The sequence below is a fragment of the Thalassophryne amazonica genome, chromosome 20, assembly GCF_902500255.1.
Source record: "Thalassophryne amazonica chromosome 20, fThaAma1.1, whole genome shotgun sequence".
NCBI lineage: Eukaryota > Metazoa > Chordata > Actinopteri > Batrachoidiformes > Batrachoididae > Thalassophryne > Thalassophryne amazonica.
In genome coordinates this window covers 13,519,361-13,546,480 of record NC_047122.1, presented here as the reverse complement: position 1 = coordinate 13,546,480, position 27,120 = coordinate 13,519,361, and the positions used below count along the sequence as shown (strand labels likewise).

The window sequence follows — 27,120 nt, the reverse complement described above, 5'->3', positions numbered from 1 at the left end:
ACATACACAAAGACCGTTGCAGTTTGATCTTTGCAGTACATCCAGAACGTATTCACGGCGCTTCACTTTTTTACATTTTATGTTCCAGCCTTATTCTGAAAGGGAGTTTCATAACACCCCATCATGACAACATGAAAAAAGCTTTTACAATTTTTTGCAAATTTATTAAAAAAGAAAAACTAAGAAATCACATGTACATAAGTATTTATGTACAGCCATTTTCAGATCTCTCCAGAGATGTTAAATTTGATTCAGGTCTGGGCCACTCAAAGACATTCACAGAGTAGTCTTGAAGTCACTCCTTTGATATCTTGCCTGTGTGTTTAGAGTCATTGTACTGCTGAAAGATGAACCATCGCTCCAGTCTGAGGTCAAGAGTGCTCTGGAGCAGGTTTTCATCCAGCATGTGTCTGTACATTGCTACATTCATCTTTCCCTCAATCCTGATTAGTCTCCCAGTTCCTGCTGCTGAAAAACATCCCCACAGCATGATGCTGCCACCACCATGCTTCACTGTAGGGATGGTGCCTGGTTTCCTCCAAACATGACACCTGTCATTCAGACCAAAGAGTTCAATCTTTGTCTCATCAGACCAGAGAATTTTTTTCTTCTTCTTCATGGTCTGAGAGTACTTCAGGTATTTTTTGGCAAACTCCAGGGCCCATACATTGGGGTAAAATAAGTATTAAGTCAGCCCCTGATTGTGCAAATTCTTCTGCTTAAAAAGACGAGAGAGGTCTGTAATTTAACTATGAGAGACAAAAAAAAAATAAAAAATATCCAAGAGATCATATTGTAGGATTTTTAACCCCTTAACGCCCATCGCATATATGCTACAATCACTGACTCAAATATGCAACTTACCAAACTGACCTGTATGCCTGTTGTCGCAAATTTTCAACATACCATCATTATTATTATAACATAACATAAAGTCATTACCAGAATACCCAATATTACTATCTAGTTTTTGTGCAAAAGTGAAATTAATAATAACATTATTTACCATCTACTTAAAGGCAAAAACACACACAAAACATTTTTTTATATACAGCTATATAAATTCGGGCGTTAAGGGGTTAAAGTATTTATTTGTAAATTATGGTGGAAAATAAGCATTTGGTCACCCACAAACAAGATTTCTGGCTCTCACAGACCTGTAACAACTTCTTTAAGAAGCTTTTCTGTCCTCCACCTGTTAACTGTATTAATGGCACCTGTTTGAACTCGTTATCCGTATAAAGACACCTAATTCAAACAGTTAGACTCCAAACTCAACCATGGCCAAGACCAGAGTTGTCAAAGGACACCAGAAGAAAATCAAAATAGAACATTTTGGTAAAAACTCATGTTTGGAGGAAGAAGAATGCTGAGTTGCATCCCAAGAACACCATATCTACTGTGAAGCATGGGGGTGGAAACACCGTGCTTCTGGGCTGTTTTTTCTGCAAAGGGGACAGGACGACTGATCCGTGTTAAGGGAAGAATGAACATGGCCATGTATCATGAGATTTTAAGCCAAAACCTCCTTCCATCAGTGAGAGCATTGAAGATGCAACGTGGCTGGGTCTTCCAACATGACAATGATCCCAAACACACCGCTTGGGCAATGGAGTGGCTCCGTAAAAAGCATTTCAAGAGTGGCCAAGCCAGTCTCCAGACCTCAACCCCATAGAAAATTTGTTGAGGGAGTTGAAATCCGTGTTGCCCAGCGACAGCCCCAAAACATCACTGCTCTCGAGATCTGCATGGAGGAATGGGCCAAAATACCAGCTACAGTGTGCGCAAACCTGGTGAAGCCTTAAAGGAAACGTTTGACCTCTGTCATTGCCAACAAAGATTATGTTACAAAGAATTGAGTTGAACTTATTGGCCAAATACTTAATTTCCACCATAATTTACAAATAAATTCTTTAAAAATCCTACAGTGTGATTTCCTGGATTGTTTGTTTTTTTTTCATTTTGTCTCACAGTTGAAGTGTACCTATGTTGAAAATTACAGACCTCTCTCATCTTTCTAAGTAGGCGACTGACTAAATAATTTTTTGCCCCACTGTATCATGAAGCATATCATAGTCCTCTCAGAGAGTCCCCAACTTAGCCTAAAAATTCCTGGCAAGGAATCTTAGCCGAAGAGTGATCCAGGAAGTGTCTGAGAGCAACTCTAAGCAAGGAGTGGACAGAAACTTTTATCTTTGTGAGAAGGTGGGGTTGACCCCATTGTTCGGTATGACACAGTGCTCTATAAGAGCTGTGATTGGTTGTGTAGGGAATCACGTCAGTGTTACGATGTAGTGTCTTACATCAGCAGCACCAGCCATGGAAGCTCTGGTCTGATGCATCGGTGTGGAATTATAGTGTTGTCTGGTGTCCGTGCTGTGGGGATAAGAGGCGATTCCGTCCTGTAGATCACCATGGATCAGCCGTGTGTCTGTGGCAGAGACAAAGAGGCGCGTTTGCCCATGAAAATGTCATGGGGCACCCTGGGCGCTGCTGTGACCACCGTGATTGAAGCGTGCAAGTGGCGGTCCTCAAAGCTGGGCCGCCGCTGCTTATTGTGGCTGCGATGCGCTGGTTGGCTCACTGGCTCGTGGCTGGTGGTCCATCGGCCGTGCGATTCATGGCTGCTATAATTGATGTGAGCTTGGCTGTCCGCACCGAGCAAGTGCCGATCCAAGCTGGGAGGTGGCTGTGATGTGCTACTCTGCCATATGGCTGGTTCTCGTGGCTGGTGATTCTCCGCTAGCCATGTGATTAGTGGCTGTTGTGATGAGCTGCTGGCAGAGGTGTCAAGTAACGAAGTACAAATACTTCGTTACTGTACTTAAGTACACTTTTTAGGTATCTATACTTTACTCCATTACTTATTTTTCTGCCTACTTCTGACTTCTACTCATTACATTTTCACACAACTATCTGTACTTTCTATTCCTTACATTTTTAAAACAAACAACCTTGTTATTCTTGGCTTCAGCGCCGGTGGATGTGCGCTGAGGTGTCAGCTCCACCTGAAGCCCGAGGCGCCAGCGCAGTTCCACCGGCGCGGCTCCACCTGAAGCCCGAGGCGCCAGCGCAGTTCCACCGGCGCGGCTCCACCTGAAGCCCGAGGCGCCAGCGCAGTTCCACCGGCGCGGCTCCACCTGAAGCCCGAGGCGCCAGCGCAGTTCCACCGGCGCGGCTCCACCTGAAGCCCGAGGCGCCAGCGCAGTTCCACCGGCGCGGCTCCACCTGAAGCCCGAGGCGCCAGCGCAGTTCCACCGACGCGGCTCCACCTGAAGCCCGAGGCGTCAGCGCAGTTCCACCGGCGCGGCTTCACCGAGGCACCAGCGCACATCCACCAGCACGGCTCCACCTGAAGCCCGAGGCGTCAGCGCAGTACCACCGGCGCGGCTCCACCTGAAGTCCGAGGTGCCAGCGCAGTTCCACCGGCGCGGCTTCACCGAGGCGCCAGCGTACATCCACCAGCGAGGCTCCACCTGAAGCCCGAGGCGTCAGCGCAGTACCACCGTCGCGGCTCCACCTGAAGCCCGAGGCGCCAGCGCAGTTCCACTGGCGCGGCTTCACCGAGGCCCGAGGCGCCAGCGCACATCCACCGGCGCGGCTCCACCTGAAGCCCGAGGCGTCAGCGCAGTACCACCAGTTTGTTAATTTCTTCAGTGATTTCCTCCAGAACTATCTGCCAAACTAGAAAACTGCTGCATCCTAGTAAGAGCAGAATACTACTGGAATGAATTTGAATAAGGAAAGTTGTTTTGTTTTTTTCCTCACTAAATGGATGCTGCACTCACTCCAGTTTATTGTCTGGAATAGTCCCAGACTGCATTTCACAGCTTCTAGAATGGAAACATTTTCGTGCAGGTGGTGTTGGGGGGATAATTTTGGGTTTTGGGTCTTGGGCCACATGTAGAACGAATCAGTTTTTAAATTAAGCTTTCAATTCATATAGTGGCATCTACCTTTTTTTTTTTAAAGGTTACTTTATACTTTTATACTTTAAGTAGGTTTTGGAGCACATACTTTTTCACTTTTACTTGAGTAAAGAGGTCAAGTTGATACTTCAACTTTTACCAGAGTGTTTTTAAACTGCAGTATCTATACTTCTACTTAAGTAACAAATGTGTGTACTTTTGACACCACTGGCTGCTGGCCCTGGCTGTGAGGCGAGGTTGTGGTGATGAGCCACAGGTGCTGCTGCTGCGGCTGACCAGCAGTCCAAATGCACGTTACATTTTAACTGTTCAGAAAATGATAATACATGTTGTTAGTAATGATTAATATTAGTGATTTGTCCTCCAGACACATGAAATGTACCTGTTATTCTGGTGACACTGCTGTCAGTCCTCATTAGTTTGTCCAATGGTCTGTCACATCTCAGCCACAAACTCAGACGTCCTCTGTGGGCTTTTTGTCAACAAAGTGAAAAGAGCACGTGTATAATGTTTCATGTGATCTTTTCAAGTTGAGTTTTTTCAGCCACATCCTTCTGGGCTCCTCATCCCTCGGTCGGCGGTGGAAACTCTTTCAGTCCGGCTGCATGTTAAAAACATCGCTGTTGAAGCCGCTGATTTAACTTGGTCTGGTTGTTAGTACAAAAGCAAACAGTGCAACATGTTCCTGAGCCCCGCAAGGACATTTTTAAATGAGACAGGAGCTGATCATCATTTAGAAAATAAAACAAACTTTCAATTAAACCAGTCCGGGAAACGAAACCCACTAGAAAAGAATGGCTCACTGCTACTTCTGGTGTCTAACAGGAAGTCACACCTATAATCCCTTCTACAGCAGCGCCCTCAGGAATAAGGTGGATAAGGTGCTATTGTTCATTATTATTACTTACTAAGGCATTGCTGGGCCGGTAGCATAATTTACATTTACGCTACCTGTCTATACCTGCCCGCAGTAACGGGCGGGTATCCCAATACCTGCCTGGTGTGCATAAACTGATGATGTCATAGCACGCAGCCCAAGAACTGTCCGCAGACGAAAAGATGACAAGGCGAGAAATGTGTTGGTCCTAATATGGATATTCCGGATGATTTTATCATGGATAGTACAACAACGAACAGCAGCCAAAGCAGCCAGCTTGATGAGGACGCCCTGGTGAATTTGGAGAGCAGCGAACATGACAAAAGTTAAAGTGAGCCAACTTTTTATGTATGCGTTTGCTGGGTGTCGTGCTTTAGAAATGACATTAAATATTGTTAATGTGAATCCATGTGTTGTGTATCTCAGTAAGTGATAATAATGCAAATAACATGCAGTTGTCATGCGGTATGCATTTTCAGAGTCCCTCTGTCCATGCCCAGTCGTCTAAAATGACAGATACCCTTGTCTAACTTGGGCAAATATCAGTCATTTTGGGCAACTGGGCATGGACGTCGGGCCTCTAAAAATGCATACCGCATGATAACTGCATGTTATTGTATTAGTATAGTATTGTTATTAAGGGCTTGTGTGTTTATATGTGCTTCCATGGGGGGGTGTTGGCACAGTATCTGCATGCAGATTGGCCAGTCTGGACCAAAAAGTCCAGGGCTGAATTTTTGTCCCAGTCCATCCCAGTGAAGAGGTGACCTTCCTCACCACCGAGGGATTGACATGAGACGAGAAACATTTAAATAAGGATCTCTCTCTCTCTCTCCATTCTATTCTCTGTTATCTGTCTGTGGTTTTCAAAGACTTCCACTTCATTTTTTTTGGAATAAATGGAGAATTTGAGATGGAAAAGTATGCCTGCTAATTATTTGGGATTTTTATTTTTTTCAAATTTGGCTAAATATTTTTATGGAGAACAAAAACGAAAGATTTAATTTAAAATAGTACATAGTTTTCATCCAAACAGTGGTTAACCAGATGTTAACATGGTTCTGTGTTTGTGTGTGTGTGGTGGGGGGGGGCTTGCTGAGATTAATTTCCTGTATATTTGTATTGCATGACCCATCTAGAGGGTCCCTCCGTTGAGTCTGTTCTGCTTGAGGTTTCTTCCTCAAATCATCACAGGGATTTTTTCTTTCCCACTGTCTCCTGTGTTCTTGCTCTAGGAGTTGATAAGGTTAGACCTTACTTGTGTGAAGCACCTTGAGGCAGCTTTGTTGTGATTTGGCGCTATATAAATAAAATAAATTGAATGAGGCCTCACCTTCATGCTGTTTTCACACTGAAAATCCAGATCCAGCCTCTCCTCCCCGAGCTCGCCAGAGAATTTTTTAAATGTTAATTTACTGTCTTAATGTATTTATAAATTGTTTAGGTTCTTGTTATCATATATGCTATCATTATTTTATTTCTACTTCTATTTTGTTATTTGATTTTTAAATGGACCACAATGGAAATAACTGTTTTCACTTTATGTCATCCATGTTTTTGTTTGTTTGTACATATTTACAATTATCTTATGTACTTACAGTAGTGTTCAGAATAATAGTAGTGCTATGTGACAAAAAAGATTAATCCAGGTTTTGAGTGTATTTCTTATTGTTACATGGGAAACAAGGTACCACTAGATTCAGTAGATTCTCACAAATCCAACAAGACCAAGCATTCATGATATTCACACTCTTAAGGCTATGAAATTGGGCTATTAGTAAAAAAAAAAAAAAAAAGTAGAAAAGGGGGTGTTCACAATAGTAGCATCTGCTGTTGATGCTACAAACTCAAAACTATTATGTTGAAACTGCTTTTTTTTAGCAATCCTGTGAATCACTAAACTAGTATTTAGAACTCAGAACTCAAGACGTTTATTGCCATTGCCAATGAACAGGATTCACAGACTAGTAATTTGCTTTGGTATGATGGTGCATAACCACAGTTTATCATGATTTCGTCACATCTGCGAGGCATTAATTTTGTTGGTTTGGAACCAAGATTTTGCTCGTTTACTAGTGTGCTTGAGGTCATTGTCTTGTTGAAACACCCATTTCAAGGGCATGTCCTCTTCAGCATAAGGCAACATGACCTCTTCAAGTATTTTGACATATCCAAACTGATCCATGATACCTGGTATGCGATATATAGGCCCAACACCATAGTAGGAGAAACATGCCCATATCATGATGCTTGCACCACCATGCTTCACTGTCTTCACTGTGAACTGTGGCTTGAATTCAGAGTTTGGGGGTCGTCTCACAAACTGTCTGCAGCCCTTTGACCCAAAAAGAACAATTTTACTCTCATCAGTCCACAAAATATTCCTCCATTTCTCTTTAGGCCACTTGATGTGTTCTTTGGCAAATTGTAACCTCTTCTGCACGTCTTTTATTTAACAGAGGGACTTTGCGGGGGATTCTTGCAAATAAATTAACTTCACACAAGCGATTTTTAACTGTCACAGCACTTACAGGTAACGCCAGACTGTCTCTGATCATCCTGGAGCTGATCAATGGGTGAGCCTTTGCCATTCTGATTATTCTTCTATCCATATTGATGGTTTTCCATTTTCTTCCACGCGTCTGTTTTTTTTTTTGACCATTTTAAAGCATTGGAGATCATTGTAGATGAACAGCCTATAATTTTTGCACCTGCATATAAGTTTTCCCCTCTCCAACTTTTTAATCAAACTACGCTGTTCTGAACAGTGTCTTGAACGTCCCATTTTCCTCAGGCTTTCAAAGAGAAAAGCATGTTCAACAGGTGCTGGCTTCATCCTTAATAGGGAACACCTGATTCACACCTGTTTGTTCCACAAAATTGACAAACTCACTGACTGAATGCCACACTACTATTATTGTGAACACCCCCTTTTCTGTTTTGTTTTTTTTTTTTTTTTTTACTAACAGCCCAATTTCATAGCCTTAAGAGTGTGCATATCATGAATGCTTGGTCTTGTTGGATTTGTGAGAATCTACTGGTACCTTGTTTCCCATGTAACAATAAGAAATATACTTCAAAACCTGGATTAATCTTTTTAAATCACATAGCACTACTATTATTCTGAACACTACTGTTTACTCTTAAAAACTGGTGTAACACGGTGGTGGTAAGAGAGAGGATGAGGATAGCTGATATTGACCATGTAGAAACTGAGTTGGATGCAAGAAAGAGAGACAAGTTGTACCATTCAACATGCATGACGTGTCGTTTTATTCACCACAAAGCACACTGAAAAACATTTCATACACACATAAAAGGGCTCAGCCCGCCTTCCTGAGAGTGAAATGCGAAAGGTCCGGCCTCAAGGATACAGTTCATCATGGAATGATTTGCTGTTTGAAGTTTAATTAAAGAACTGTTCCATTTTACCTCCTGTGTGTTTTCTGCATTGGGGTCACCAGTCACGCTTAAAAACACTGCAACTAAAAAAGCATGATGGGATGTTAGCCCTCAAGGCAGCACTCACTATTCCAGTCACCTATCTGTAGAGAACACCTCAAACTTAACCAGACCAACAAAAGTCAAACTACTTCTTCTTTTATTACATGACTATGCACAAGACATGAAGTTATACAATCCAAACCAAGCTGAACTAGACAGACATTGGACGCATCTAATGACAAATATTGTCCCACTACTTCAAATAAGGTTTGTAGAGCTTCCTCACTTTAGCCACTTCTTCCTCATCCGGCGTAATCTCACCATACCACTTATACCAAGTCTCACCAGATGTCATGAACGAGGGAGGTGGTGTGGAGCCCACAGCATCGTGAGAATTAGAGTAATCCACTCCTGAAAAGTCCACATGTGGAATCTGAAATGGCAACAAGCCTGAAAGACAACACAAGGAATTAGTGGGAATAAAGTCACTATGCACAGGAAACCTAGTCAGGTCAAACACGGATGTTTACTCAGAGAAGTCACTTCTGTTTTAGAGGAATCTTATGTTAAACATTGATGTTTAACAAAAATGTCTGTTCTCGAACTCGGAGCTCAACCTCAACACTTCCTTAAACGTTAACCTCAACTCCCATGCCAGACGGTCTTCACTTCCTCCACAGGTACAACCCCAAGCTCCCCATTCTCCAGCCACCCACAGTCCCCAACCTTGGCGTCCTTCTCAAGCTCATGGAGTGACGAGTGTATGATTTGCTATGAGAACGTTGTGGACACAGTCCTCTAAGCCTGTGGACACGTGTCTCTGCTATGCCTGTGGCCTCAAACTCAAGAAGATGGCTATAGATTGATCCTGAATCATAGTTATCGCATACGATGCATCCGGAAAGTATTCACAACACAGTTTCCACATTTTATGTTAGAGCCTTATTTCAAAATTGAGTAAATTCATTTTCCCCCTCAAAATTCCACTCACAACACTCCATAATGACAACACAGATTTTTTTTTGTTTTTTTTTACAAATTTTAATAAATTTGCAAAAATAAAATCCAAAAAGGTCCTGAAGGAGTGGCTTTGGACATAAGTTTTTTTTTTTTTTTAATTCTCCAAAGATGTTCAATTGGATTCAGGTCTGGGCTCTGGCAAGGACATTCAAAGAGCTGTCCTGAAGCCACTCTTCATATCTTGGCGCACAGCCAAGGGTAATTGTCGTGCTGAAAGACAGGGTCCCTTTGAGAGAGAAGCATCAACTGAGAACATGCGCCATTTTGGGGCCAATTGTGCTTAACTACTGAATGAATCTTTTATGTTTTCAATTTTTTTTAATGAGTAAACCTCATACAACAACGCACCCAAGTGCGCTATCAAAATCAATATAAAAATAGTTAAGCTATTAAATTTACAATTTATGATTTTATTTAATTTATAGCCTGATTTATGCTTCTGCAGCTCTGTGACTCCATGTCATGATGCCAACATGTGTGACAGTTCAAAGTTCTCTCTGGATTATACTTTATTCTGGACTAATTTGACCCTCAACAAGCTTTTCTTTCTACAATCATTGCCTCTAAATTAAAGGTAAGCTGTACAATTTCCAATTTTTACTGACTGTGTTGTAAATGTGTGGACTTTTCGGATCCATTTGCAATCAGTGTGCACACTGTAAAAACTATTAAAATATGAGAGGAGATGGAGTGAGAGCAGAAAAGTATCAAATCACAGCCTTTTGCAGTGTCTGATTTAAGAGGTGCACGTCAGGTCCAAGTCTGAACAATGAACAAGTCTGAACAACAAAAATAAACGGCCGTTTTTTTTTTTTTTAAATCACAGAAATGACTCCTGTCCCACATGCGAGGTTTTTTGTTTTGTTTTTTTTTTTAATGGAAATACATTGAGATCGTACAGGATATTGTATCTGATGTGAGCAAAAAAAATCTTATACAAAATCCATTGTATACAGTGTTTATTACATGGAAAACAACACAAAAACATTGGGACTTTTTTGTCTGGTAACTGCGAAAATCCGGTTTATACGATGACGGTTTAGGTGAGTTTTACTGTTCATGGGACTGAACAATAAATTTACCCCTAAAAACTTTGACAATGAAGTCACTTCCATCCCACAGAGCTGACTATTTTCCCAAATTTTTCTTCTGTTCAGATCTGAAGGGAATCTGTACACCTTGAAGCCATTGTTGTGTCTATTTGTGCATCCAAATGCACAACAACCCGGCATAATCAGCGATTAAATACCCGGTCCGGCATAATCAGCGATTAAATAAACAAAATAGTTGGATTTACATGCAGATAGATTAAGAGCAAATGCTATCTTGGCCCCAAGATGGCACCATGAGTCACGTGACCGTTTTTTTTTTTTTTTCCAGCTCATCATGTCGTTACTCTCTGAATTAAGGGACTCTATTGAAAGATGAACCGCCACCCCAGTCTGAGGTCAAAAGCTCTCTGGTGCAGATTTTCATCCAAGACGTGTCTAGATTGCTGCCAACACCTTGCTTCACAATAAAATGGTAAATGGACTGCATTTATATAGCACTTTCTATCTGAACCAGAAGCTCAAAGCGCTTTATACTGATGCCTCACATTCACGTGAATGTCCTTGAGTGGCCTAGCCAGAGCCAAGACTTAAATTCGATTTAACATCTCTGGAGAGATCTGAAAAAATGGCTGTGTACTGACACTCCCCATCCAACCTGATGGAGCTTGAGAGATGCTGCAAAGAGGAATGGACAAAACTGCCCAAAGATACGTGTACCAAGCTTGTGGCATCAAATACAAGAATACTTGAGGCTGTAACTGCTACCAAAAGGTGCATCAAGAATGTATTGAGCAAAGGGTGTGATGTACACGCAATTTCTTAATTTATTTTTAATAAATCTGAAAGAAAAAAAAAACTTTTCATGTTGTCATTATAGAGTGTTGGGAGTAGAATTTTGAGGGGAAAAATTAAATAAAAAGTATGTCTTAAGGCTAAACATGCTGGAAAAGTGAAGCGCAGTGAATGCTTTCCAGATGCAATGTCGTTTGTATCATTAGTATTTGAGTTAATCAGTAAATTTAGATTTAAATATAACTTGTGTTAATTCTAAATTTGATATTTGTGTTTCTTCTCCAAACAGTGTCAGTGTATTTGGTAAGGTGTTACTGGATTATGTGCATTGTGTATTGGGACGCTGTTGGTATGGGGGGCGTGCTGGTCCTCGCGCACAGCACCTTTGCATGCACATAGAGATCATTTGCGCGCGCGCAGTTAATATGTGCACATGAAAGCATTTTTTATGCGAGTGCGGTTTTGGCGCTGATCCGACGCCATAGTTGGCACTAATAACGCTTGCTATATTTTGGTCCGTACAGAGCCTTCGGTGGTGTGGTGCAGTTAGGCGCCGCCGAGTGGAGCTGCAGCTTTCCGATCACGCTCGGGATCATGTTCTGGACTTCTACAAGAGGAGTGTGCACAGGACAACACATATCAACTTAAAGGTTTTCAAATTTTGGGCCTATCATGAAGGAAAACAAGCATCTTATTGAGAACAACAGGCGATGAAAGCCCTGTTGATGTTTGTGAGGTATCCGATTTGGAAGTTAGCAGCCTCTCTGAAGAGTTTCCAAATACCTTCACTAGAGAGACCATACCTGCAAACAAAGACAACATTCTATAACAAGAGGAACTGAAACAGTGACCTCACCTTAAGGATGTGTACATTCCAGAAATTAATGGTGCTGCTGGACTGCTAATCGGAGCCAATGCGCACAAAGTAAGGGAGGTGGTAAACCATGTCAATAATGGGCACTATGCCAGGATGGATTGCAAATGGACCATCAAGAGAAAGTACTATGAACCAACAACAGCAAACACTCATACAAGGTTTCAGCAAACCCCATCTCAAATGCACGACCAGCAATTTAACCCTCTGGGGTCCGAGGGCATTTTTTTGGACAGTTCACTCGCCTGGCATAAATGTTTTATTATTGCTGTTAACAGCTCTCCCTGCATCCCACAATCAAGTTTTATGTCTCTTTTTCAGGACAACCTGTGCTTTCAGAATATATATATATATATATATATATATATATATATATATATATATATATATATATATATATATATATGTGTGTGTGTGTGTGTTTTTGTTGTGTTTTATAAGTGTAATAAAGGTTTACAATCAAAAACAGGCAAGGAAAAAATAAAGCTAAACATAATTTTCCACATACATTTATTCAAAACACAGCAAACTATAATAAACAACTGTTTTGACACTTTATAAAGGTAATTTGAGGTCTTGTGTGAAAGACTGTACAACAAAAAGGTTCAAACAATAAACACAAATGCACATTTTGAATAATATATACAAAATGGTTGATGCGTTTTGTTGTCCATTGATATGGTAAACAGTGCTTTACGCAGAGAAAGCAACAGTTATCCAGTAACATTCACATGCAAACTAGTGGAGCAATCCTGATAGTTACACACTCTGAGCACATGAGATTGTCAGAGGCTCTCTGTGTGCTCCTGCTTTCATTGATCGCTGTGCATAATGGCGCAGGGCACACTGAGTATGTACTAATAGTATGTACTCATTGGAGCACCCAGGGTGCTATTCAAAGGGGCCAACTACAACCCCTGGCAAAAATTATGGAATCACCGGCCTCGGAGGATGTTCATTCAGTTGTTTAATTTTGTAGACAAAAAGCAGATCACAGACATGACAAAACTAAAGTCATTTCAAATGGCAACTTTCTGGCTTTAAGAAACACTATAAGAAATTAGGAAAAAAAAATTGTGGCAGTCAGTAACGGTTACTTTTTTAGACCAAGCAGAGGGGAAAAAAAAAATATGGAATCACTCAATTCTGAGGAAAAAATTATGGAATCATGAAAAACAAAAGAACACTCCAACACATCACTAGTATTTTGTTGCACCACCTCTGGCTTTTATAACAGCTTGCAGTCTGAGGCATGGACTTAATGAGTGACAAACAGTACTCTTCATCAATCTGGCTCCAACCTTCTCTGATTGCTGTTGCCAGATCAGCTTTGCAGGTTGGAGCCTTGTCATGGACCATTTTCTTCAACTTCCACCAAAGATTTTCAATTGGATTAAGATCTGGACTATTTGCAGGCCATGACATTGACCCTATGTGTCTTTTTGCAAGGAGTGTTTTCACAGTTTTTGCTCTATGGCAAGATGCATTATCATCTTGAAAAATGATATCATCCCCAAACATCCTTTCAATTGATGGGATAAGAAAAGTGTCCAAAATATCAACGTAAACTTGTGCATTTATTGATGATGTAATGACAGCCATCTCCCCAGTGCCTTTACCTGACATGCAGCCCCATATCATCAATGACTGTGGAAATTTACATGTTCTCTTCAGGCAGTCATCTTTATAAATCTCATTGGAACAGCACCAAACAAAAGTTCCAGCATCATCACCTTGCCCAATGCAGATTCGAGATTCATCACTGAATATGACTTTCATCCAGTCATCCACAGTCCACGATTGCTTTTCCTTAGCCCATTGTAACCTTGTTTTTTTCTGTTTAGGTGTTAATGATGGCTTTCGTTTAGCTTTTCTGTATGTAAATCCCATTTCCTTTAGGCGGTTTCTTACAGTTTGGTCACAGACGTTGACTCCAGTTTCCTCCCATTCGTTCCTCATTTGTTTTGTTGTGCATTTTCGATTTTTGAGACATATTGCTTTAAGTTTTCTGTCTTGATGCTTTGATGTCTTCCTTGGTCTACCAGTATGTTTGCCTTTAACAACCTTCCCATGTTGTTTGTATTTGGTCCAGAGTTTAGACAGCTGACTGAACAACCAACATCTTTTGCAACATTGCGTGATGATTTACCCTCTTAAGAGTTAAGTAATCCTCTTAAGTAATCCTCTCCTTTGTTTCAATTAACGTCTCTCGTGTTGGAGCCATGATTCATGTCAGTCCACTTGGTGCAACAGCTCTCCAAGCTGTAATCACTCCTTTTTAGATGCAGACTAACGAGCAGATCTGATTTGATGCAGGTGTTAGTTTTGGGGATGAAAATTTACAGGGTGATTCCATAATTTATTCCTCAGAACTGAGTGAGTCCATATTTTTTCCCCCTCTGCTTGGTCTAAAAAAGTAACTGTTACTGACTGCCACAATTTTTTTTTCTTGATTTCTTATAGTGTTTCTTAAAGCCAGAAAGTTGCCATTTGAAATTACTTAATTTTGCCAGGGGTTGTAGTAACATCACTCCTGAAAACGATTTATGGCTTTTCACGTGAGGTAAATCTGCCCTATGATTGAAATTTGGAAAACCATGTGACGGTGAACCAATTCCGATTAGACACTCACATTGCGTACGTCATCACACAGCTTCTATGAGGAGTACAAAGATGGCCAATAGCTGGCTCGAAAGTCCGGAGTTAACTTTTCAGAAAAAAAAAGAAAAAAAAAAATCTAGTAAAGCTTGGTCTTAGCCATCGTATACGACGGCGTCGGCCTCAGAGGGTTAAGGTGGAGTTTCCAGAGACGGAAAAAGATGAATTGTCCAGAGAGGATCCTTGCTTCATGGACAGGATGACATAATCTGCAAAGCTTGTAAATGGGCATTGCAGCTCGGGTCGACCTGAAAAATCTAACAGTTAAAATGCCAAACAACCATAACGTTGCTGAACAGCGTGTGTTTAAATTAAGGAAAGAGTTCATCAAAAACCCCTTTTACCAAGAGTACAGTGTTTGTCACAGATCTTGTTGACAAAGGTTATGCTGTACAGATGCCAGAAGAGGTGCTTCAATGCAATGATGGTAAACTACAGTATATGCCTCACCACAAGGTATAACACCCTGTGATGAAACATTAAGGATGGTGGGTCCTACCAAGGTGCCTCTATGAAAAACTTCTCCAGGAACCAGACTTAACCAGCAATCTGGTTGGTGTCCTTATACTGTAAAAACAAGAACCAGTTGGACTTACAGCAGTTGTGGAAATTGTTTTCCACCAATAAGTTTCAGACCTTCTCTCCCTCTGGTGGCCTGAGAGGGACTTCACTCAAGATTTGCCGGCACACATTTTCAGCACTACATCTTCACCGAGTTGACAGGTTAATCGGTATTGTATCACTTCCTGTTCCGGAGCACAGCGGTGTTTTTCTGTATCTGTTAGCTGTTTAATCTGCGCAGTTAGATTGATCTAGTTATCTAGATTACGATTTGTTTCCCAGTGTAATCTTTACGTGCCTTAACTAAAGCACTCCTTCTGCTGAATCACCTCTAAATTATTTACACATTATTCACTTTGCGTGTTTTTAGGAATCCGCTAGCTTAGCGTAGCTACTAGCTCTTAGCCGATTTAGCATGGCGGCTTCTCCTGTCTCTCCCGCACTTTTCTGCTCTGGGTGTGAAATGTTTAGTTATTCCTCGGCCTCCTTTAGCAGTAATGGTACTTGTAATAAGTGTAGCTTATTCGTAGCTTTGGAGGCCAGGCTGGGCGAATTGGAGACTCGGCTCCGCACCGTGGAAAATTCTACAGCTAGCCAGGCCCCTGTAGTCGGTGCGGACCAAGGTAGCTTAGCCGCCGTTAGTTCCCCCCTGGCAGATCCCGAACAGCCGGGAAAGCAGGCTGACTGGGTGACTGTGAGGAGGAAGCGTAGCCCTAAACAGAAGCCCCATGTACACCGTCAACCCGTTCACATCTCTAACCGTTTTTCCCCACTCGACGACACAACCGCTGAGGATCAAACTCTGGTTATTGGCGACTCTGTTTTGAGAAATGTGAAGTTAGCGACACCAGCAACCATAGTCAATTGTCTTCCGGGGGCCAGAGCAGGCGACATTGAAGGAAATTTGAAACTGCTGGCTAAGGCTAAGCGTAAATTTGGTAAGATTGTAATTCACGTCGGCAGTAATGACACCCGGTTACGCCAATCGGAGGTCACTAAAATTAACATTAAATCGGTGTGTAACTTTGCAAAAACAATGTCGGACTCTGTAGTTTTCTCTGGGCCCCTCCCCAATCGGACCGGGAGTGACATGTTTAGCCGCATGTTCTCCTTGAATTGCTGGCTGTCTGAGTGGTGTCCAAAAAATGAGGTGGGCTTCATAGATAATTGGCAAAGCTTCTGGGGAAAACCTGGTCTTGTAAGGAGAGACGGCATCCATCCCACTTTGGATGGAGCAGCTCTCATTTCTAGAAATCTGGCCAATTTTCTTAAATCCTCCAAACCGTGACTATCCAGGGTTGGGACCAGGAAGCAGAGTTGTAGTCTTACACACCTCTCTGCAGCTTCTCTCCCCCTGCCATCCCCTCATTACCCCATCCCCGTAGAGACGGTGCCTGCTCCCAGACTACCAATAACCAGCAAAAATCTATTTAAGCATAAAAATTAAAAAAGAAAAAATAATATAGCACCTTCAACTGCACCACAGACTAAAACAGTTAAATGTGGTCTGTTAAACATTAGGTCTCTCTCTTCTAAGTCCCTGTTAGTAAATGGTATAATAATTGATCAACATATTGATTTATTCTGCCTTACAGAAACCTGGTTACAACAGGATGAATATGTTAGTTTAAATGAGTCAACACCCCCGAGTCACACTAACTGTCAGAATGCTCGTAGCACGGGCCGGGGCGGAGGATTAGCAGCAATCTTCCATTCCAGCTTATTAATTAATCAAAAACCCAGACAGAGCTTTAATTCATTTGAAAGCTTGTCTCTTAGTCTTGTCCATCCAAATTGGAAGTCCCAAAAACCAGTTTTATTTGTTATTATCTATCGTCCACCTGGTCGTTACTGTGAGTTTCTCTGTGAATTTTCAGACCTTTTGTCTGACTTAGTGCTTAGCTCAGATAAGATAATTATAGTGGGCGATTTTAACATCCACACAGATGCTGAGAATGACAGCCTCAACACTGCATTTAATCTATTATTAGACTCTATTGGCTTTGCTCAAAAAGTAAATGAGTCCACCCACCACTTTAATCATATCTTAGATCTTGTTCTGACTTATGGTATGGAAATAGAAGACTTAACAGTATTCCCTGAAAACTCCCTTCTGTCTGATCATTTCTTAATAACATTTACATTTACTCTGATGGACTACCCAGCAGTGGGGAATAAGTTTCATTACACTAGAAGTCTTTCAGAAAGCGCTGTAACTAGGTTTAAGGATATGATTCCTTCTTTATGTTCTCTAATGCCATATACCAACACAGTGCAGAGTAGCTACCTAAACTCTGTAAGGGAGATAGAGTATCTCGTCAATAGTTTTACATCCTCATTGAAGACAACTTTGGATGCTGTAGCTCCTCTGAAAAAGAGAGCTTTAAATCAGAAGTGTCTGACTCCGTGGTATAACTCACAAACTCGTAGCTTAAAGCAGATAACCTGTAAGTTGGAGAGGAAATGGCGTCTCACTAATTTAGAAGATCTTCACTTAGCCTGGAAAAAGAGTCTGTTGCTCTATAAAAAAGCCCTCCGTAAAGCTAGGACATCTTTCTACTCATCAATAATTGAAGAAAATAAGAACAACCCCAGGTTTCTTTTCAGCACTGTAGCCAGGCTGACAAAGAGTCAGAGCTCTATTGAGCTGAGTATTCCATTAACTTTAACTAGTAATGACTTCATGACTTTCTCTGCTAACAAAATTTTAACTATTAGAGAAAAAATTACTCATAACCATCCCAAAGACGTATCGTTATCTTTGGCTGCTTTCAGTGATGCCGGTATTTGGTTAGACTCTTTCTCTCCGATTGTTCTGTCTGAGTTATTTTCATTAGTTACTTCATCCAAACCATCAACATGTTTATTAGACCCCATTCCTACCAAGCTGCTCAAGGAAGCCCTACCATTATTTAATGCTTCGATCTTAAATATGATCAATCTATCTTTGTTAGTTGGCTATGTACCACAGGCTTTTAAGGTGGCAGTAATTAAACCATTACTTAAAAAGCCATCACTTGACCCAGCTATCTTAGCTAATTATAGGTCAATCTCCAACCTTCCTTTTCTCTCAAAAATTCTTGAAAGGGTAGTTGTAAAACAGCTAACTGATCCTCTGCAGAGGAATGGTCTATTTGAAGAGTTTCAGTCAGGTTTTAGAATTCATCATAGTACAGAAACAGCATTAGTGAAGGTTACAAATGATCTTCTTATGGCCTCGGACAGTGGACTCATCTCTGTGCTTGTTCTGTTAGACCTCAGTGCTGCTTTTGATACTGTTGACCATAAAATTTTATTACAGAGATTAGAGCATGCCATAGGTATTAAAGGCACTGCGCTGCGGTGGTTTGAATCATATTTGTCTAATAGATTACAATTTGTTCATGTAAATGGGGAATCTTCTTCACAGACTAAAGTTAATTATGGAGTTCCACAAGGTTCTGTGCTAGGACCAATTTTATTCACTTTATACATGCTTCCCTTAGGCAGTATTATTAGACGGTATTGCTTAAATTTTCATTGTTACGCAGATGATACCCAGCTTTATCTATCCATGAAGCCAGAGGACACACACCAATTAGCTAAACTGCAGGATTGTCTTACAGACATAAAGACATGGATGACCTCTAATTTCCTGCTTTTAAACTCAGATAAAACTGAAGTTATTGTACTTGGCCCCACAAATCTTAGAAACATGGTGTCTAACCAGATCCTTACTCTGGATGGCATTACCCTGACCTCTAGTAATACTGTGAGAAATCTTGGAGTCATTTTTGATCAGGATGTGTCATTCAAAGCGCATATTAAACAAATATGTAGGACTGCTTTTTTGCATTTACGCAATATCTCTAAAATCAGAAAGGTCTTGTCTCAGAGTGATGCTGAAAAACTAATTCATGCATTTATTTCCTCTAGGCTGGACTATTGTAATTCATTATTATCAGGTTGTCCTAAAAGTTCCCTAAAAAGCCTTCAGTTAATTCAAAATGCTGCAGTTAGAGTACTGACGGGGACTAGAAGGAGAGAGCATATCTCACCCATATTGGCCTCTTTTCATTGGCTTCCTGTTAATTCTAGAATAGAATTTAAAATTCTTCTTCTTACTTATAAGGTTTTGAATAATCAGGTCCCATCTTATCTTAGGGACCTCGTAGTACCATATCACCCCAATAGAGCGCTTCGCTCTCAGACTGCAGGCTTACTTGTAGTTCCTAGGGTTTGTAAGAGTAGAATGGGAGGCAGAGCCTTCAGCTTTCAGGCCCCTCTCCTGTGGAACCAGCTCCCAATTCAGATCAGGGAGACAGACACCCTCTCTACTTTTAAGATTAGGCTTAAAACTTTCCTTTTTGCTAAAGCTTATAGTTAGGGCTGGATCAGGTGACCCTGAACCATCCCTTAGTTATGCTGCTATAGACGTAGACTGCTGGGGGGTTCCCATGATGCACTGTTTCTTTCTCTTTTTGCTCTGTATGCACCACTCTGCATTTAATCATTAGTGATCGATCTCTGCTCCCCTCCACAGCATGTCTTTTTCCTGGTTCTCTCCCTCAGCCCCAACCAGTCCCAGCAGAAGACTGCCCCTCCCTGAGCCTGGTTCTGCTGGAGGTTTCTTCCTGTTAAAAGGGAGTTTTTCCTTCCCACTGTAGCCAAGTGCTTGCTCACAGGGGGTCGTTTTGACCGTTGGGGTTTTACATAATTATTATATGGCCTTGCCTTACAATATAAAGCGCCTTGGGGCAACTGTTTGTTGTGATTTGGCGCTATATAAAAAAAATTGATTGATTGATTGATGCTATTTTCACAATAAATTGTCACCGGTTTATCAGTTTTTGTGTTGATTTATTGTTTATAGTTCATAGAAAGTATTTGTATTTGAAAAAGTACAAAGTATGTCATTTGAAAATCTGAAGTATTTGTATTTAAATAAAATGCAAAGTATTTGACCCCATGTCTGATTCAATGCAGACATGACGTTACACAGTTCTCAACACACACAACAAAAACATTGCCCATATCCAGGACCTAACTGGAAGACTGGGTGGAGCCCAGGACCATAACTACAGCTCAAAGAGTTAAAGTTGTTCTTTCTTTTTGACAATGTATTTTTCATGTGACATACCCTGGTCTCGGGCAAGGTTGATGGCCTCATTTAACTTCTTCTGTTGTTTCCTACACACACCTACAGGGGGCAGAAAAACAACATATTTGCACCTGCTCAACCCACATTTGAAGAGTCCATGCAGCTGGTCTGTTACCTGTTTGAGTGGCATCGAACACCATTCCAGTGTGAGGACTGATGAACTGCTGCAACAATTTCACATTCTGCCACAGAACACAAGTGCAACTTAACATAACAGAGTAACACAAACAGCAAGTCAACTGCAGACATTCTGCCGATAGCACGGCAGTAACAAGAAGACAATCAGGAAATAATCATTAAAACAAGACACCAGGTGCAAGAAGTCCTGAGAAGATTCCTGTGATTAGGTCCATGAGTTATGCACGGAACCAAAACCTAATAAGCACAGAATGCTTAGTACTGATGCTGTTTTCTTGTTCACAAGAATGCGTCTTCTCTCTCTCTCACGCACACACAAATAATTCCCAGCAATAATTTTCTGAAATGACCAAATAATGTGTATAGTGGAGCAAAAGTGCCATCACCAGTGTGACAGTGCAAATTTGGTGAGAATCCCTGAAGTAGTTTTTTTTTTTTATGTAATCCTTCAGAGCCTATATAAAGTGAAATCTTGATTCAAAATCTGGATCACCTACAAAATTTAATGTAGTCTTTCATGGCCTAATATCTATCTGTGGTGACAATATTGTCAAAATCCGTGCAGTCGTTTTGACATAATCCTGCTAACAGACAGTCCTTGGCGGACGTAATAAAAACATGTTGATACAAATAGCTTTTGATCCATGGGGTCAAACAGAGGACAAACTTTTACCATTGCAAACGGTGGAGTGAGGTCTTTCCAGCAGTATATGCCAGACCCATTTGTGGCTAGAAATGTTTTTCCTGCAATACTGCGTGAACTCATCTCTGGATTTTTGACATAGAAAAGTCAGATTGGTGTCAAAACATTCTCTGGTTTGGGACACTAAATCATTGAACCAGAAACTTCTAAATTTGTTGCTGTTTGCAATTTTCATGGCTTTGAGGTTCACCATGTATGATGCGCTTTTTAACTTTATGAATTCATTAATGTGATTATCAAACGGTATGAAATTGGGCAGACCCACAGTGCCAAAGTTGGTCAGATAGTGCTTTAAAGCATATTTCCGTTGAATTTCAAAGCTAAAAATGCTCAAAATTTCATGCAGTTTTCCCCTGAGAATTCTAGAAGCTGTTTTTCTGTCAGACCAAAAATGATAATAAATCACCTTTAAATTTTTTTAGCTTCATTTTAGAAGAGCTGAAACAACTCAAATTGTCCTTTCATTAATGGATGTACCAAATGCTGTCAAATTTCCCAGCTTCAATCAGGATACTACGTATTTATAGTGTGTAGACTAGAGGCTGACATTTTTTCGGGAATCCCACGGGTCACAGGATTCCCGTGGGATTCCCATAGGATGGAGTCAACTTTACTATTTATCATGCGATTGGACAGGATTAAAAGTTAGCGGGAGCAGGAACCAAGGTTTTAGGCAGCGAGCTGTCCTGCCGTCGTTTGGGCAGTCAATTATCGAAAAAGACGGCCGGAAAAAAAAAAAATAAATAGTGGGCGGCTTTGTTTACAGCCGTCTAAAATTAGGACTGGGTCCAATCACTGCAGCCGTGTGCGTGTGTGAGTGAGAGAGAGTCAGCTGGCTGCGAGTGGGGGGGGTTATGAGCCGCTTCAGTCAGTGCATGGAAAGAGCGTGAGTTAGCACAGAGTGAACCAACATGTTAAGAAAAGAAAAAACTGTGGCGCTGCCTTTATTTCTCCCTCTGACGGTACATCCTGTTCACACCGTGTGCGCACTGAAATTATGAGATGAAATAAATGGTCAAAATTACTTAAAAAAATGAGAATATATGAAAGTAAGTTATAAAAATCACACGTGTTTAAAAAAACCTGATGTGGAGAAACTCCACAGTGATGTTCAGAAACAGAAATCACATAAAGCAGCTGAGAACTCTGAACTTTAACAGGCTGTTATTTTCCAAAGATTTATTTATTTTAAATGGCTTACCCTCATACCTCAGAGTATTTTATAGGGTTTGAGCCGGACACTCATTTCAGACGAGTATCCAGTACGGATAAAGCATTTTTGAGGAGCATGAGCATGATACGAGTAAAACTCATCAATATCTCTGCTCGTGCTGAAGGAAAATCCTGATTGGCTAACTGACTGTCTTCACACTCTACGACTGGTCAGTCACACACAGCGCCTGCCCCTCCCTACACAGACGTCTCTCTGCAGCCTCACACATACACACACACGAACCGATCTCTCTCTCTGTGCTTGGCTTGACTCTACCTCACGTTGCTCTCTCAATACTCCTTAAGTTTACTTCAATTCACCTCTATTTTGGTTTGTATGGTATTTAAAGTTATTTGGTAAACTTCTTTCATAATGTACGCGGTGCATTTGACAAAACAGAGCTGAAAACGGCTCATTTTGTGTCGGTCACCGCCTCCACTCCTGTTGGGTGTTTTTTTTTTTTTAAACTGTTTGCTTGCTCTTAGTTTGGCTGGTGATATAAAGTCAGCTGGAAAACTTTGCTCGTACTGAACGCAGTGTTTTTGAGAAGAATACAGTGAACAAGGCTGACATATTATTTACCTGTTTGCCATCACTGGATGTTTGCATGAATCACCAAGTTCACACAGATCATTAAAAAAAAAAAAAACAGTCTTAGAACAACCTCTCTCTCCCTCCCTCTCATTCAGTCACACACACATGCACAGACACCTTAATCAACGTTGTTTAACTTTGTGTGGAAAAATGGCAAGGACATTAGGTAGTAAAAATAAATAAATAATTGGGAAAAAAAAAATCATAGTTTGATCATAAAATAAAAACAATTAAAAAAAAGTTGTGTTCAGTATGACAACTCTTGTTCATGCATACTTAGTAGTTCATAATTTCCTACTACATTGGATGTCAATTCTAAGGCTGTTCTGTTATTCATACACTTAAAAATATTCATGTTCTGCATTCATAACAAACTTGTTCTGTGAAATAGTTCCTTTACTATTGATCAAAAACATTGAATCTCAATTCTGAGGCTGTTCTGTAAATATTCATTCATACACTGAAGAATATTCATGTTCTGAGTTCATTAAAAATGTCTGTAAACAGTTTTTACTTTTGTGATCAAAATCTTAATGTTGAGGCTGTTCTGTAAATAGTTTTCAAATAAACAATATAGCAACGTCTGATCAATCCATATCAATTTTAGGCTTAAAATAATGTACAGATTTAAGCCCGACCCATCTCCGGTTAAACCACCCTCACTTTAGGTTTAGGCCCCGCCCACTCCAAGTACAGATACAGAAAATTTAGATGGTTGAACAGAAACAGATAGTGGTGTACTGGCTCATACCTAATTATTTAATTAAGGATTTTGATGCCGTTTCCCCCCCCCCCCCCGTTTCTTTGAGTCAGGCAGACTTTCAGCTGTGCTCTGCTGCACTGACTAGGCTCCCACATAGCGCTGCTCAGTCAGTGATCTCTGCTGTTTACAATAATGCTTTCATGATCAGCGGCTGATTTGATATGAAGAAACTGAGAAATTTATTTCATTATTTGCAGTACCAGGCGGTGCTGCCCTGTGCTGCCTACCATTAGAACCCTAATTATTCACTTATTTTAGACCGCAAGCTGTGCAAGCTGACCACTATTTTTGTGGTCGTCTTTTTTTTTTTTTTAATTGACCGTCCAAATGACGGCTGGACGGCTCGCAGCCTAAAACTACGCGTGACATTAACATTACCTGTTGGGTCGGCTTGACAGGCTCAATGCATACAGCGGATGTTTTCATGCTGTAACATGGAAGAAGTACTTTTATGGAAAGCTAATTCCGTTTAGCAGTACACGCATTGTACTGCGTTTTGCTTTCGGTTTTATAGATAATGGGCCCACACTTTCGACAGTTTGACGTTTCCTCCGTGGGTTATTTTGTACTCCCTGCGGCTCACTGTTTTCTTCTCTGTCCGTCTGTGTCCATTTTGCATTCCGCGGTTCACACGCACTTTACGACATCAAAAGCAGATGTGAGTGTGCTGTGCATGTATCGCGCACGTAGTAGTGAATTGAACGAAGCCTCGAGGCAGAGAATTTTGCTTCAAAGCATTTACTCAAGGAATCATTTCAGCCCTATTATAGAGCTGTCCACACTATGTCCATATGATGTGCAGCACATTCAGGAAATGTGCTGAGACTTGAACCAACCTGATGGTGGATGATAATGTTTGGATCCCGGCAAACTGGACAAGGGTTTCCACAAATCTTCTCTCCTCGCTGTAGGAACAAGTGAAAGTGTTTGTGATGACTTCAGCAGCAGGTGAAAGATGTATCTCAGGTTTCTTCAGCACATAAAAACAAGCAAAAATAAATAAATAATAATAAAAATGCAGGTCTTTACAATGCAAGTCTTGCGGGTCTTCTGTGGGGGTATGCCACCTTTGTGGTTCCTCCTGTAACCGGTCCACGCTGGATTGGTTCCATACCTACTGATGTACTCTGTGGTAGGAAAAGGTTTCATTGCTACAGATAAGACAAAATACTCAGTATCAGACGTACTTAACCATGTAATACCTTCACTCTCCAAGTAATCCCAGGGGGCATCCTTGTATCGGCTCCCAGGATCCTTATCCTTCACCGGTGCCGCTGTGCAGAATAAGTGACTTGAGGATATAAAGGGGGAGGAGCCTGGTAATCTCTGCAAGCTGGACTGACAAGAGAAAGAAAGCCTTTATAGGTCCCTCTAAACACTGAACCCAAGAGGGACATGCTGACAAGCCAGAACCACCTACTGGAACTGGAACTCCAATGTGACAACTTGGCGCATGTGGACAACCACAAAGTCTGGCTTGTTCTGTGCTACATCAGGAACACGTAACGACTACTACTACTACTACTACTACTACTACTACTACCAGAGTGGCCGTTGTTTTTGAGGGTGCTTATCTGGAAAATGATCATTTCTCAGCGGCTCTGCCTTAAGCTTGAAGCAACAAAGCAGCGGGTCTGAACGCTGCTTTGTTGGTTCTCTGCTTTGTTGCTTTTTAGAACTGGCAAGTCGGCAATTTCTTCATTAACTCCTCTCAAAGCCATTTAAAGAAGTCAATCGTGAGTCACCTTTTTGTGGATTAAAGTCACTAACGGACTCTTGTCTCATTGCTGGCAAGAAACGAGAATCGTCCTCCGTTAAGTTCGCACAGCTCTAAACACTGTGCGGCTCTCTGCCGAGTAAAACTAGAAAGATAAAGAGTCCGGTGGGACTGAATAACTTCAAAGTGAACTGCCATTTTAAATCAAATGACACTTCTTTTCAAACGTAATACAGACAACAAACTACAACAGACCAAAACAGTTTTTTTTTTCCCTCCCAAAATGAGACGTCTTCCGCTCCATGAATTACATTGATGTTGACGTGCAGTGCAGCCGGCCGCAAGAGCTCAGCTCAGAAGTATGGAAAGACATTCATGCCAATAATGTCTGAAAGAAAATGCTTTTGACAAAAACTACAGATTTTGTTTATTTCTGTTTATGCCCAGAGATCTAGAATCCACCATGTACAGAAGTCCAGGGATCAAGGATCCAGTGAACAATCTCATTATTTATTTACTTTATGCTGTTGACATAGAAAACCTGTAAAGCCTACTTTTAGTACACAGAAAATTCACAAAAGGTATTGATAAGAGAATCAATAAGGAACTGGATCAATACGCGGAATCGATAATGGCATCGATGTTGATAAAATCTTATCTATGGCTTGCTGCGGAGCCACTTCACTTCCGGCGAAGTGGCCAATCGGAAGGCGAGAATTCGTACCTCTGCGACTGGTTGCCCGATGAAAACAAGCTTGGGCTGCATTGACTGTCAAATGAAATCAGCTGGTTTTGTATCTAGCTTGCGTCTAATAGACAGCTAACAGCTATCACTGCCTGGAACGACGAGATTTATACACCAAGCTAACCTGAAATGAACCATTGTACGTTAAATTGACTTTATTGACGAGTCTGACCCCTTTGAAAAGTGACCAAATTACATCTATTTGCTCGGCAGTTTTCATCGGTCAAAAATGGCCACCAGAGGGCGCTCGGTGACCCATTCCAAGATCTAAATGACAGTGAGATGCTGAAGAGCTTCGCTCATTCATGTCCGCGACATATACATATTACTGAATGAAAAACAGTTATAACCTTGGGTTATAAACAGTCATTATCGTGGTTAGTAACACAAAGTTTCGCTGATGTCTGAATCTGTGTGGAGTCACCCTGAAGACCAAACCAAGATTAACGTGGCTCTGGGTCAAACAGATAGTTAACAGTCAGGAGGTTAGTATGTAACGTTACCTTATAAAGTCGCAGCGGTTTGGTAGCAGAGGAAGCTAAAAAGCGACAGAAAAACACAGCCGCTCCTCGTGTGGTGACTTTTTGCAAAGGGTAAAGAAAGTTCCGAGCCGCCATGTTGGCTTCTTCACAAAACCAGAACGAGAAGACAGAATAAAGGGGTATCATCGCCCCCTATCGACCGGGAGGATGAAATGACTGGTTATTTTCAGAAAAGAATTTCTTTAATACTGCAAGGGCAGCTCAGCTTCCCTTAAAATGTTAAAAAATTAAATGGTCACATACACTCAACAAAAATATAAACGCAACACTTTTGGTTTTGCTCCCATTTTGTATGAGATGAACTCAAAGATCTAAAACTTTTTCCACATACACAATATCACCATTTCCCTCAAATATT

At 41.1% G+C, this 27,120-nt stretch overlaps 1 protein-coding gene across 1 annotated transcript; it reads right to left on the bottom strand.

The window, feature by feature from the left end:
• Positions 1 to 8,499: 8,499 nt before the first annotated feature.
• Positions 8,500 to 26,890, bottom strand: mrps18b (mitochondrial ribosomal protein S18B). The gene is made up of 7 exons (XM_034161349.1): positions 26,724 to 26,890; positions 24,961 to 25,096; positions 24,788 to 24,885; positions 24,595 to 24,663; positions 20,463 to 20,529; positions 20,327 to 20,386; positions 8,500 to 8,700 (listed from the first exon to the last, which is right to left on the bottom strand). Exons 1-7 carry the CDS (start codon positions 26,886 to 26,888, stop codon positions 8,504 to 8,506), a joined length of 792 nt encoding a protein of 263 aa, XP_034017240.1. The 5' UTR covers positions 26,889 to 26,890; the 3' UTR covers positions 8,500 to 8,503.
• Positions 26,891 to 27,120: the final 230 nt, after the last annotated feature.